Genomic DNA, 13451 nt, shown 5'->3' with positions numbered 1-13451 from the left:
TCTTTCTACCATTTTATTCCACTCATGATAAAAAATGAAAATGGTTTAACTGAAGAAATCTCGCCAAGGGTTCTTTTCTCGCACAATACTAAAACTATAACCCCAAACAAATTTTTGGTGAAACTCTTCAGCTGAGAATGAAAGGAATGAAGTAAAGTTGGCACACTATTTTGGCGATGAAAATTCTCGGCTTTTGTTTTTGCTTTAAATTCCTTTTTTGGTTAAACATTTTTCATTTCGTCCTACGATAATGAAGTCAAGAAAATATCTTGTATACTGTCCATTCCAACTAAATGCTGCAGTAAAATAAGGCTAGTTAAATTAATTATTTTCAAACTAGGCGGAGATGAAAGCCCGAATGGGGTAGTTTAAAAAATTCTAAAAGTATTTTTTCCGAAAGAGAATGCTTAAAAACATAGGATCTGACCATTTTTAAAATGATTTGACTAAGTTTAATATTCTTAAAAAATTACTTAAATCGGTGTGCTTTTATTGTTTACACTTCTGTCCGATGACGTCACAAATGATGAAATGCCATTCAGTGTTTCACAGAGCAAAATATTTAATTCGCATCTTTACTCACGTGTATTGGCAACGATATGGTTGATAGCAAGCGTAGCGCGCAATTTCAATTCGCTTCTTGATTATCATAACGTGGAAACGCGGAAAAAAGATGCGCCAAAGAGCATCATTTGTGACGTCATCAAGACCACGCCTTGTTTAAAAAATCAGACATTTTAAGAAATTAATTTAAAAATAACTGTTGAGAAAATGAAATGGAGTCCATGTTATTTTTTTGCTTATCTGTCAATTTCAGTGATTAAAAGTACTACTTTTGACTGAAGGAAACAACCCCATTCTTCTGCTAATGTTATCAAATAATTCTTTCGAGCTTAAGGGGGGGAAAAACCCTATATTCTTGCGAATTCATACAAAACAATAAAAAATTTTACTGGTATAACATTATCCTCTTTCAAAAAAAAAAAAAAAAAGAAAGAAAGAAAAGAAAAAGAAGAAGAAGTAACCTCGAGCAGATGAACATCATATTTGTTTTTAATTTCATGCAAATGCGAAGTTTGTTAGTCCAGAGTTTTTTTGTGTTTATGATCTCGCCATCTACGGCAATCAACCCACTTTTTAGAGGAAAATAATGAAAACTAACATTATTTTGAGAAGCTCGAGAATACCATTACGGGAGGAAACAATTTCTGTTTGCTGAAAGCAATCAAAGGCACATCGAATGCGTCAATAAAAACTTATAACAAACTGCCTATGTTTACCAACAGACACAAGTGGAGCGCAATGTTTTACCTTTTTCTTAAATTTTGTAAATCACCGCAAGGTAGCGTATTCACATCTCCAGAGCTCAAAAACGCTACCTTGCTGTGATTTACAATACTACCGAAAAAGGTAAAACATTCCATCCCACATGTTTTCTTTGGGGTAAATTACAGGCTTCAGATAGTTCATATTGTAATGTAATTTCAGAACAATAGAAAAGAAAGCTTCCTACAAACACTGATAAATTATTGTCATTCACTAATCTTCAAAGCAAGTTATAAGTTACGGCATTTGTTTGTTTTACCTTTTTCATCTGCCATTAGACAGTGGCTGCAGCGCCCCCTATAGTCTATTGGAGTTGCGAATTCGAGCGCCGGAGTTGCGAATTTCCTGAAGTTGACACTTTATTGTTTTTATTTATTTTTGAAAGTACATTAATTCATTTTTAAAATTATTTTTCGGCATCAAGGGTAAAACATTTTTTTTTTTTTTTGATATGATTATTTAATTTATTGATCTTATTAATTTTAATTCTTTTTTTTTTCCTTTTTGAAAGCTGCTAAAGATTTTTTGTTAATGGAATAAAATTTATTTGTTGCTTTGTTTAACAGGTACTGCTACTTTATTTGTTCGTTTATTTATTTTTTACGCATCTAATTCTTTAGTACAATTCTCGTTCTTAGCATTTACGTTTCATTTACAGTTGTTATTAATCGGTTTAGTTCATGCACTTTACATATTGTATTTACAATTTTTACATAGCTTAACTTTCAAATGACATTACGAACTACATACACTTAGTTCAAATTCAATGGTAACCTTTTATCTTAGTGTATCACTTTTTTAACAACTGAATCGTTTCCACATTGCTGTTTTTCTTTACAGATTTCCGTAGTCATTATCTGATGGATTGTATTAAAATGCTGCTTTTAACAGGTATGTGTTTCAACTGTTAAACATTCTTCAAATTACAGGGCATTTTGCATGTTGTACAGTCAAGTGCTCATTCTTAGGACAGTATCCTAACTTGAGGACATTTTACCGAATTTTCTTTTGAAAGCTAGTGCTTCAGGTTTCGATTAGTAAGAAATAAATGGTGTTACAGAATAAATCAACAATGCTTGGTAAAGTTCAACTTTGATGCATCAGTTTTATGGTTGTTTAATTATTTTGAAAATTTCGACAAAATATGCGATTTTTACTTTCTTCTATATCTAATATAAAGAAGAAAGTATTGGTTTCGTGCAAATTTTCGAATTTCGAATTTTGACGGATTCGAACGTTTTCAGGTGTGCTGAGTCCATTTTGAGCATTTTTGGAAAATGTTTGTGTGTGTGTGACCAGTTTTTTGTGGCCGCTCTACCTCAAAACCTACCGCATGAAATCGAACGAAATTTGGTACACATATGTGCCCCTACGTGAACTTCTGCTCGTTGATTTATGGCGCGAATTCCTCCAAGGGGGGTGGAGCAATGGAACGTTTCTTGAGTTATTCAGGCCTACTATTCCCCAGAAAGAATCTAGGGGAATCAAACAAAATTTGATCCATACGTTGCCCCTAAAATGTACAGGTGTTGATTCAATTTTGGTGTCAATAGCTCAAACAAGGGCTGAGCTATAGAACGTTTTTTGTCATCATTTGTGACAGCTATATCTCAATAACTAATGAACAGAATCAAGCAAAAATTTATCGACAAGTGGCCCTTAGAGGGCACAAGTAGCCCAGTCAATGAAGGTAAAAAAATAGGCTTTGTCGCAACTAATTTAGGGATAGCTGAATTTTTGAAGGATGTTAGCAGACCAAGTATACACTAAAAAAACACAAAGTCTCGACCCCCACCCCTCTTGCTTTTCTCCCCACCCCCTCCGAAACATTGCAAGAAGAGTGCTATGATTATAACATTTTCGTATCGCAACTAATTAAGAGAAAGCTGAATTTTTGCAGGATGTTAGTGCTAAAAGTATAAACTAAAAAACACAAAGTCCCGACCCCCACCCCTCTTGCTTCCTCCCCCGCCCCTACCGAAACATTGCAAGAGTAGTACTCTGATTATACGCTTTTCATGTCGTAAAGAATATGGGGAAAGCTGTTTTTTTTTTTTTTTTTTTTTTTTTGCAGGATGTTAATACTTAACCTATACACTAAATAAACACAAAATCCCGACCCCCCTCCCTCTTACCCCATTTCCCAACCCTTCCGAAACATTGCAAGAGCAGTACTATGGTTATACGCTTACAGCTCAAAAATTAATGATGTTACTGAGGAGTTCCTCTTTTTATTTCATTCCTGACAATATTGTAAACCAGTGGTGACCAACCTACGGCACGCGGGACACATTTGGCTTGCAAAGCTGATCCGTGTGGCTCGTTGTTTTAAAATGTTACAACTCCAAGAGTGCGATTAATGACAATGTTACAAATTAGGGGACAAATATTTAGAAATAAGTTTCTGAAAAACAGGTTGCATTTAACAAAGTAAGCATTGAGTAATGACAACAACAATTATTGATTTGCAGTTTTCTTTCCTTTTCCGTATTTTCCCATGTCATTTAGAAGAGAGAAAAATATTTCGAAATGCTATATGTGCAGTAGCTCGCGAGAACGATTTTAATATGATCTGCGGCCGTCGGGAAGAAAATGTTGGGGACCACTCTTATAAACACATTATACTACATACGCTTTTTATGTAGATAGCTCAAGTTCACCTTTTTAATAACTTAATCATATACAGAAAACTCACTACAAAAAGTAACTTCAACAAATTATAGCTTTTTATCTATACGTCTTGGGAAGAAATGTTTGGACAAAATTTATAGGTAATAATATAATGATAGTCATTTAGTTGAAATGGAGCAATACTATAATGACGTTCACTTTAAGTTTTACTACCATAATGCAATTTTTCGTCAAAAAGTTTATAGTTCGTTTGTGTCGCCGATAGTAGTCTACAAAATAATGTCAATGTTTGGCTAACTATTTAAGTCTTGCATTAAATTAATCAGGAATAGTATATTTCAACTGATAATTTCCTTGTAGCGGATCACGGCACGCGGGAGCGTCCCGCCCCGCCAAGGAAACCAAACGTCAGCAACCAACAGAAGCAAATCCATCGCCAAAGACGAAAGAAAATAAAAGCGACCAAGAACAAGATTACACGACAGAACAAGTTGGGGTTTTTTTTGGATTTTTCACCCCTCTGTATCTCAGCCCCATGAAGACCCACGGAGTTGATTTTTGTTACACTCAATCTCTAGTGGCCCCTGACGCCGTAAACCAAAATACAATCCCCTGGACCATCAGGGGGAGGAGGTATTAAAGTTATAAAATCGCTGCTCAAAATTTTCGCTTTCTTTGACAGGGCTACAGCCCAGACGAAAAAAGGAATCAAGCTGAAATTTCGCACACACATTCCTTGTGCCCTACTGATGTGCCTTTTGCGCCATTTGACCCCCCTCCCCTCCCCCCTCGTTTTTACCCCCCAAATTGTACCTTTCCGGGGTTCTATCACAGCCCCCCAGGGGGCTACGGTAATGATTTTTTGTATACATATTCTTGGGGGGGGGGCATTGAGTACATATACAAAAATTCAACCCCCAGGGACTGGCAGGCAAACTAGATATCATAACTTTTTATGGCTGAGGGTTTTTGGGTTTAGGATGCAGGTTTTCTTTTTTCTGCGGAAAAGTTAAAGGTGTTCTTGGCTGGGAAATTTTTACAACAGGATTGTTTTTGATGAGATATTATTAACGTTTAATATTACTTTTGATTATTATTATTTAGTCTTTTATAAGGGGTCATCTTCTAATATTTCGTTGGTTTGATCCGAAAATATTGTTACAGTGCATTCCACTACAGTGTGCACACATTGACATGCAATCGAACCAAGCTTTACGACAGATACAGTTTGTAACTCATAATATTTTACAATTGCAAGATAATACTATAAACTTTTGTAACAAAATATTGCATTTTCGTTGTAAAACCTTAAAGTGAACGTAATTACATTGATTCTATATTTCATCTAAATGACTATTGCAGAACATCATTGTATTATTATCTATAAGTTTTGTTCAAACTTTTCTTCCCAAGACATTATGATAAAAAGCTGTTGCTTGTTGAATTTACTTTTTTTTTATAGTGAGTTTTCTGTATGTGATTAAGTTAGTAAAACGGTGTAACTGAGTAATCTACATACAAAGTGTCTGTAACGTATTTTGTTTATAACAGTGGTCCCCAATCTTTTTCTTCCCGTAAGGGCCGCAGATCATACTAAAATCGTTCTCGCGGGCTGGAGCACATATAAAATTTCAAAATGTTTTAGTATTTTCTAAATGACATGGGAAAATACGAAAAAGGAAGGAAAATTGCAAACAAATTTTTCTTATCATTACTTAATGCTTTTTTTGTTAAATGCAACCTGTTTTTCATAAACCAATTTCTACATATTTGGCTCCAAATTTGGAATATTGTCATTAATCGTGCTCTTCGAGCTGTAACATTTCACAAAACAGAGGGCCACGTAGATCAGCTTCGCGGACCGAATGTGCCCCGCGATCCATAGGTAGGGCACCACTGGTTTCTCATATTGTTAGGAGTGAAATCAAAGAAGGAACTCCTCGGTAACATTTTTAATTTTTGAGCTGTAAGCGTTGCAATGTTTCGGAAGGGTTGGGGGGGAGCAAGAGGGGTGGGGGTCGGAACTTTGTGTTTCGTAGTGTATAATTTAAGTACTAACATCCTGCAAAAAATCAGCTTTCTGTTAATTAGTTGCTACACGAAAAGCGTATAATCATAGTACTGTGCTTGCAATGTTTCGGAGGGGGTGGGAAGAAAAGCGGAGGGGTGGGGGTTGGGATTTTGAGTTTTTTTAGTGTATACTCTACGTGCTAACATCCTGCAAAAATTCAGCTTTCCCTAAATTAGTGCGAAACCTTTATTGACTGGGCTAAAAAAGCTGATTTTATTTTGACGTTAATAGCTGAAAAGGGAGTGGTACAATCGAAAGTTCTTTCTTTTTCATTTCGAGTGCTACATCTCAAGAAGTAATGCTACGTAGGGGTACTGTCCCAAGTATGGGCACTTGACTGCAACAATTTTGACTAGTAAGCTTCCCTTTGTAATTTGATTAGTAAGCTTTGCAATGTAATTTTAACTAATATGTTTCCATTGCAATGCAGTTTTAATAAGTATTTCTCTAGTCAAAGAAATTAACTTTTGCATTTTCATAGAAAACTGTTTACCGGAAATGTAATCTTCTATAGAGAACACTTCTATCAGATTGATCTTACATTAAAACGTTCCCGTTTGTTTCAATTTTTGGAGCTTAAAACTTTAGTCTTCCTTTCTAGAAGCAAAATAACTTCTTCAATTAAAGTTTGAGAGTTTTTTCGTTGCTCAGTTCATTTGTATTTTTTACTACCTGCTCCAATTTACACTTTAATTATTTATTGCATCGTCGTAAAAATGTAACTCAGGGCAACTCAATAAAACATACCCTTTGATTTAAGCCATTTTCATTCAGATCGTTATTATAGCTCAAGAACACATTGAAAGGTTTTAGATGTATTGCAAAGTTTTTTTTTTTAATTTTATTTTGCAAAGATTTGAATATTTTCGGTTTATCTGTATCACGAGCTTAAAATGTAACAAAGTAATTTTTATGTTTGAGTTAAACTAAGAAAGTTGTAAAAAATTAGAAAATATTTGCAGCCACGTGTTTTAGAATTTCAAGAAACCCATTTTTTAATGAAAAAAAAAAAAGCGTGAGTTTATGTATCGCACACCTAGTACAACACTGCCACATCTGGTAAAACAACTTTTCTAGAAAAATCAATTTAAATGTACTGCGCCTTTGGTTAAATTCTTTTAGTAACACACTCACACATCTTAAAAATAAGGCTAGTTTTTTTTATTAAGCACTTTTATTATACTTGGGCCTGATTGTCACGGAGTAATCTGAGGCTTGCCTTTGCTTATATTTCAGCAACTAAATCACTTAGAGACTACTGGATTTCACTAAATGATTTGCTTAATCTTAAGTTACAACATAACGCTGAAAAATTAAAATTCTGAAATAAAATTATTATTTCGGTTAGGATGTAAAACAGCTAATTTCATGTACTTCCTCATTAAATGTTTAAATATAAACGCCATTGTTAAATTTTGTTGCCTTGCAAACGTAACACTAATAGTAATCATAATAAAAATTTTGAATCAAGGCTTCTTTAGAGCTAGAATGAAATTTATTCACTTACGTTGCTTTCTTAGGGTTTTTATCCTCAACTATGCCAATAATCGATAACGGGGCTAAGTAAAGAGAGATACTAGGATCTTTACCATAAGTAACTTGTACGCTGTGAACCATTATTTTGCTTATATCTCAGCAACTAGACTACTTAGAGACTTCTGAATTTCACTAAATGATTTTAATCTTAAGTACAACTTAACGCTAAAAGAAAAATGAAACTCTAAAATAAAAGTTTGAATACGAAAAACTTTAAATAACAGACTTTTTTAAAAAATACTAAACACTTATCATAATGCACTCAAAAGGATAAAATAACTTTTCTGGGTCAGAAAGGACAATTTAAGTATTCCTGTAGTTTTCCATTATTCCAAAAAAAAAGTGCGCTCGGTATACGAAGAAAAGTGCTCTCAAATCGTTTCAAGCTGAATTTTCCCATTAAGAAAAATATGCATGCTTCAACACTCAAATTTATGATTGAAAGCTACATAATGATAAAACATTGTCTACACAACTTGATCCGCACTTTTCTTCGTTTGTGAAGTCTTTTTCTAGGATTAATTGAAAACTACAGGAATGCTTAAATTGTCCTTTCAGACCCAGAAAAGTTATTTTATCCTTTTGAGTGCATTATCATAAGTGCTTTGTATTTTTTAAAAAATTCTGTTATTTTTGTTTGTGGCTGTCTTGCATTTTAATAGAACTAACGAAAATGCACCAAGATATGTATATAACTCAAAACCGACTATTTTTGACTTGCGGCGGTGTAATATTAGGTTTGCGATAAGTGAAGTAATCCAACTATAGATACATAGCTTTAAAGCTATGTATCTATCGCTTGTAAATCCATAATTTACGTCGGATCTTTGCCAAATTTTGCACAGAGATTCTTCGATGATAAGAATTCACCCAGGGGTAGGGGGAGGGGGGTCGCCATAAAATCAATGAAACGGAATGTTTACGCCTATTATGACTGACGTCCCTGCGACTGAATTTTTGAAATTTTTAAAAACATCCAATGAGGTCTAAATTATAACTATGAGTCTTAAAATTTCTCTTTTGTGTTCGTTGACGAGAAATTTTATATGTTTTTTAAAATTTTTGTTTAAGCGCGATTGCTGAACATGCATCACCAGACACAACTTTCATTTTCGAGATAGACCGTGCTATGCCTGGCAACGCAGATAGTGCCCTATAAATTAACTTAAAAAAATCTAATATGCCCACCACAGTCCTTTCTTTTACATCTATTGAGAAAAACAAAAGCTTATTAAATAGTACTATATCAATACTGCCGTGCTAAACGTAAAATTCGTATCTACACCTGAGCTCAAAATGAGAAATTGCTATTTAAAGTTTAACGCCGCCATATATTTGATTCAGAATTTACTTTTAAGAATTTTTTTTTAAATACAGTCGAACTCGCTTGTAACAAGGGCAAAGGGGCCGCTATATTTGCTCTTTATAACCGAGTGCTCGTAAAAAACGTGTTTTTGAAAAAATCATAAAAATTAGAACACATTTGCTTTGTGTGATTTTTATTTCTGTACAGTGTCAAAGAAGCAGTTTATATGCTTTGAACTGATGTTATTGTCTCTTTTTTGTTTTACTGTATTTCGAGAAATGCTCATGACTAGAAAATCCTTATCATTTGCACCCCGGTCTTCCAAAATAGTTTGTAGCTTTTCTGCACATCAAAGACCATTGATTATGTTGAGTGGGGTTCAGCTTGAAATTCTTCACATTAGTCATTATCGTTGTCGCTTTCATGATTGTTTTCATTTGCTTTAATTTGAATTAAAGCTACAATAAGTGATAACGTTGGCACCAACTACTCGACAAATATTTTTCAAATGTTTCTCTACTCTACAAATTCAAGAAAAGTGCAGTAATAATTTGTTCTCATGCTTTCTGACTCATCACTAACTTTCGGTTGACTCTGGAAAGCTAAAGTAATTTTTCCAAGAAAGGATAAACTGAGCTGGAAGTCAATAGAAATTTTATAAATTCCAAAATATAGCTCGCTTTAAGCAGGTTTTGCTCGTTAAAAGCGAAGTATGCTTCCGTAGACTTAACATTGTACCAACCAAGTAATTCTGAATTCCCCGTTAAATCCAGGTTCTCGCTAAATCAGGGGTCGTTATAGGCGAGTACGACTGTACTTTCATTCACAAATAGTCATAAAACATTGCATATAGGTAAAATATGTGATAAGGAACAACCCGGTGACCTTAACTCCATTTTGATTCCAAGTACAGATTAGGGTGGTTCAAAAAAACTTTTTTTCAGCTAGAGTCCAGGACACCCCCTATATTTTTTAGACTTACTAATAGTATTATGCTGTAAAAGTTTTAGCTTCTTACACAAATTTTAAGAGGGTGCTCAATGACCCCTCACTTTAACATTAACCGTAGCATAGAAAATGCCACAAATTTAGAAACATTTCATTTCCCCCAGCTGTTTTTTTATAGATAATAATTTTACTGCAATGTATATGCATATTACTAGTGTATATTATAATATGTAGTATTGTTTTTTCAGTTTAATGTATTTCTTTAACCCCCCTCTCCATAGGTATGAAGTTTGGGGGATGAGGTTGAGCAGCACCCTCTTACTGTTGAAATAGGAAACTAAAATTCTTCCAGCATATTACTATCCACAAGTCTAATTAGATTGAGGGATGTCCTGTTATCTAGGATAAACTTTTTTTTACATGTTTTTTTGAACCACCCTAGTGCAGATACGACTTTTGTGCTTAGCACGACAGAATGCAAGTTTGAAAAATCAGTGCTCTACATCTTCACAACATTGGTTGTTTTCAATGTTTTGTTATCGATGTTGCAGGAGCGCCCTCTTCGCATCCCATGGTATTTTCCTTACCAACCCTTCCTCTCTCCCGGCGAAGAAGAATCGATCGCTTTCTATCCTGCCCTTGGCATCGTCCATCCCCGGAACACGAACCATTCGTACGTCAGCAACTGGGAGGCTATGGATACTGCGAAGGAAGGAAAAGGTAAGATTCTTTGTTTATGTTTTACGATGTAAACTCAACGTTTCGTGGTTCTGTATCCAATATCGTTGGTGTTGGGGCTGGAACTCACTTTGAGTAGGAGGAAGTAGACATCTCGCGATTCTTTGTTAAAACGGTATAAAAGAGTTCAATATGATCTGGAGGATGTAGGAGGAAGATGCAGATAGTTACATAAATACGTTTAAAAATACATTGCATTCTACTTGAGAATGTAAAATAGTTTCAGTGTGAAATATAAATGTATTTCTAGTGTAAATACTCGATTGGCGCACATTTTCTTTGCTGAAAAAGTACTTGTCAACCGAAAGGAAAAGACGCCCACGCCCACAACAATGAAAAAAAAAGTGAAATTTACTAAAACTTAATGCGTAAACATGACGCAAACAGAAATGATGTATAAAATTTTTTATGAAGGTATAAGAAATTTTAAAAATGCAAAGACTTGAGTAAGGTTTTTTGAAAAAAGAAAAAAAAATCATGTTTCTTTAAATATTTATACTTTTTATTTATTTTTTGATTTTTGAACTGTTAATTATAGTTGTACTAAATATTATGGATTTAGAAATGTATCTCTTCGTATGTGAGAAAGCAAGTGCACTTGGAAATTTTAACATTTACTAAAGCAAACTCTTAAAAAAAAAAGTAATATTTCTTCGTAAAAAAATTTCTATTAAATCCTATTAACAAGATTTTTTTTTCTTCCACATGTACTGTGTCGTTCAATGTTTTTTTTAAGTTTATTTATTGGTATCGGCCTTTAAGATACAACGTTTTGACGCAAATGATAGTCAACCACACAGTATGAATCGGTCCATGGATAAGTATTGCGGATCCAAAAAACATTCATATTTTCGTTTTTTAACGTTTTCATTTCAATATCAAAGCTCATTGTTAAAAAAGAAAATTAATTTGAAAATTACGGCATTCAATTGATTTATGTGGTGTTCTTTTCTCGGTGGGTCAATTCGCCTAAAGTAGTTAAAACTATCAAAACGTTTTTTTCTTAATTCAAATCGTGAAATATCATTTTCTGAAATCTTAACATTAGTACTAGTATCCGAAATGGTAAAACAAATTCTTGCCGAGCATTAGGTTTATCACTGAACCGTCCAAGTCATTCATTTTACTCATTCATGCAACTATTCTTTTGTATAAATACCGACTCTTATTCTTCATAAAACAGATGTCTTTTCGTCGCAAATAAAAATTACTTTTATTTTACCATTGAAAAAGTTCTTGTGAATATAAGACACCCACATGAATCCAAAAAAAAAAAAAAAATACTATAACGTAATGCGTAAATATGACACATCCGGAAGATCCGGAAAGAAGGTATAAAAACCAAAAAATGAATGCAAAAATTTGAGCAATGTCTTTTGAAAAATGAAAAGTTTTTTTTTTCAATATTCATAGTTTCATAAAATAAAGATTCATTAAATACAGCTGCCTTTTCTTCTCACAAACATAAATTCATTTTCTTCATAAATACAGATGCCTTTTCTTCATAAGTGCAAATTGTTTTCTTCATAAATACAAATTTCTTCTTTTTTATAAATATTAAAATGTATTTTCTTCATACAAGCGATAATACTGAATATTCTCCCAAATACATACACTTTGTTTTCTTCTTAGTTTTCTTTTTTTTTCTTTTTCTTTTCTTTTCTTTTTTTTTTCTTTTCTTTTTTTTTTTTTTTTTTTTTTTTTTTTTTTTTTTTTTTTTTGAATGCTGTGACGTGTCGGTAATTCAATTTTTTTCTACATTAAGAAACTGCTCCTTGAAACTCAAAAACACGCTTTTGCAGGGTTCATGCAAATATATTTTTCAATCTAATGACGTAACGCTTGCTTCCAAAGCCACAGGAAAGTGACACAACTCAAAGTTTTGGGAAAAAGTACTAACTGTTGATTTAAATTCTAAATTTAATGCTTTTTCTTGCCACAAAACTCGGACACAGTTAGCTTATATACCTGGTGCGAAGTGGAGGGGAAAATAACCGATGCATCCAATATCGATACATCATTAAATTTTCATAATTTCGAAAATAAACTCCCGAGCTTTAAATACGCACTATTAATTTATACAACAAAAACTAACTACTAAACATCATATCACAAAACTTCTTGCGCGTATTGTTATATCTGAGACGAAATTGTTTAAAACTACTATAACGTAAAACCTGGATTTTGTCCAGTGCTGTTTATTTTGAGTTGTGTCACTTTTCTTGCCGGGTAGCGACATGTTTTTATTGCTTTGCATTTTCAGGAATTTTCTGTTTCTCGTTCATTTCTTGGGGAACCGTTTTCACATCAATGATTTTTCTGGTGCTTCAAATTCCTGCGCAATTACCATTGTAAACAGGGACGTGTACAGGGGGGGGGGAGAAGGGACACCTGAAAGGACCCAAGATTTTTAAAATGAGGGGTGAAATATATGTAGGGACGCAGGGGTAAACAGTGTGGAGGTTCACCCGTAACAGTCATCTGTGACGGGTTCCAAAATTTATGTGCACGCCTCTGATTATAATGTCCTCTCACCCAAAAATTGTATTTAATTGCATTTGAAGGCGCATAACTGATAAGATGTATCTGATAATGTAATGATTGGTCAGTGGTTCTTCACTTTCAGTCTGATAGGTTCACAGATGTCTACGATTTGGAAACTACTGGTTTAAAATCAGCTAACTTTTAATTGCTATGGCGCAAATACCATTCAAGTTCGTTCACCAATCTTGGGGACTAAGAGAATTTGCTTGAAATCTAATATTATTAATAAACTCATTAGAAAAATGCAATATTCCAACGCAGAAACTGTGTCTCATTAAATTTTAATCGTATTAAAAATATGAACTATGCTCTGCGGCCCGTTTGCACTTAATTGCCGCACTAATTGTTAGC

The 13451-nt window shown here is 33.7% G+C and overlaps 1 protein-coding gene across 1 annotated transcript in view; it reads left to right on the top strand.

Annotated features, from left to right (window-relative positions):
* Nucleotides 1-10480: 10480 nt before the first annotated feature.
* Nucleotides 10481-13451, top strand: part of LOC129230062 (band 7 protein AGAP004871-like) — a 115922-nt gene continuing 112951 nt past the window's right edge. Inside the window, exon 1 of the mRNA XM_054864451.1 lies at nt 10481-10538. Coding sequence (XP_054720426.1) covers nt 10514-10538 — 25 coding nt within the window. The 5' untranslated portion in view covers nt 10481-10513. The remainder of the gene's footprint in view (nt 10539-13451) is intronic.

This window comes from Uloborus diversus, chromosome 9, assembly GCF_026930045.1.
Source record: "Uloborus diversus isolate 005 chromosome 9, Udiv.v.3.1, whole genome shotgun sequence".
Classification (NCBI taxonomy): Eukaryota; Metazoa; Arthropoda; class Arachnida; order Araneae; family Uloboridae; genus Uloborus; species Uloborus diversus.
This window is presented reverse-complemented; position numbering and strand designations above follow the sequence as displayed.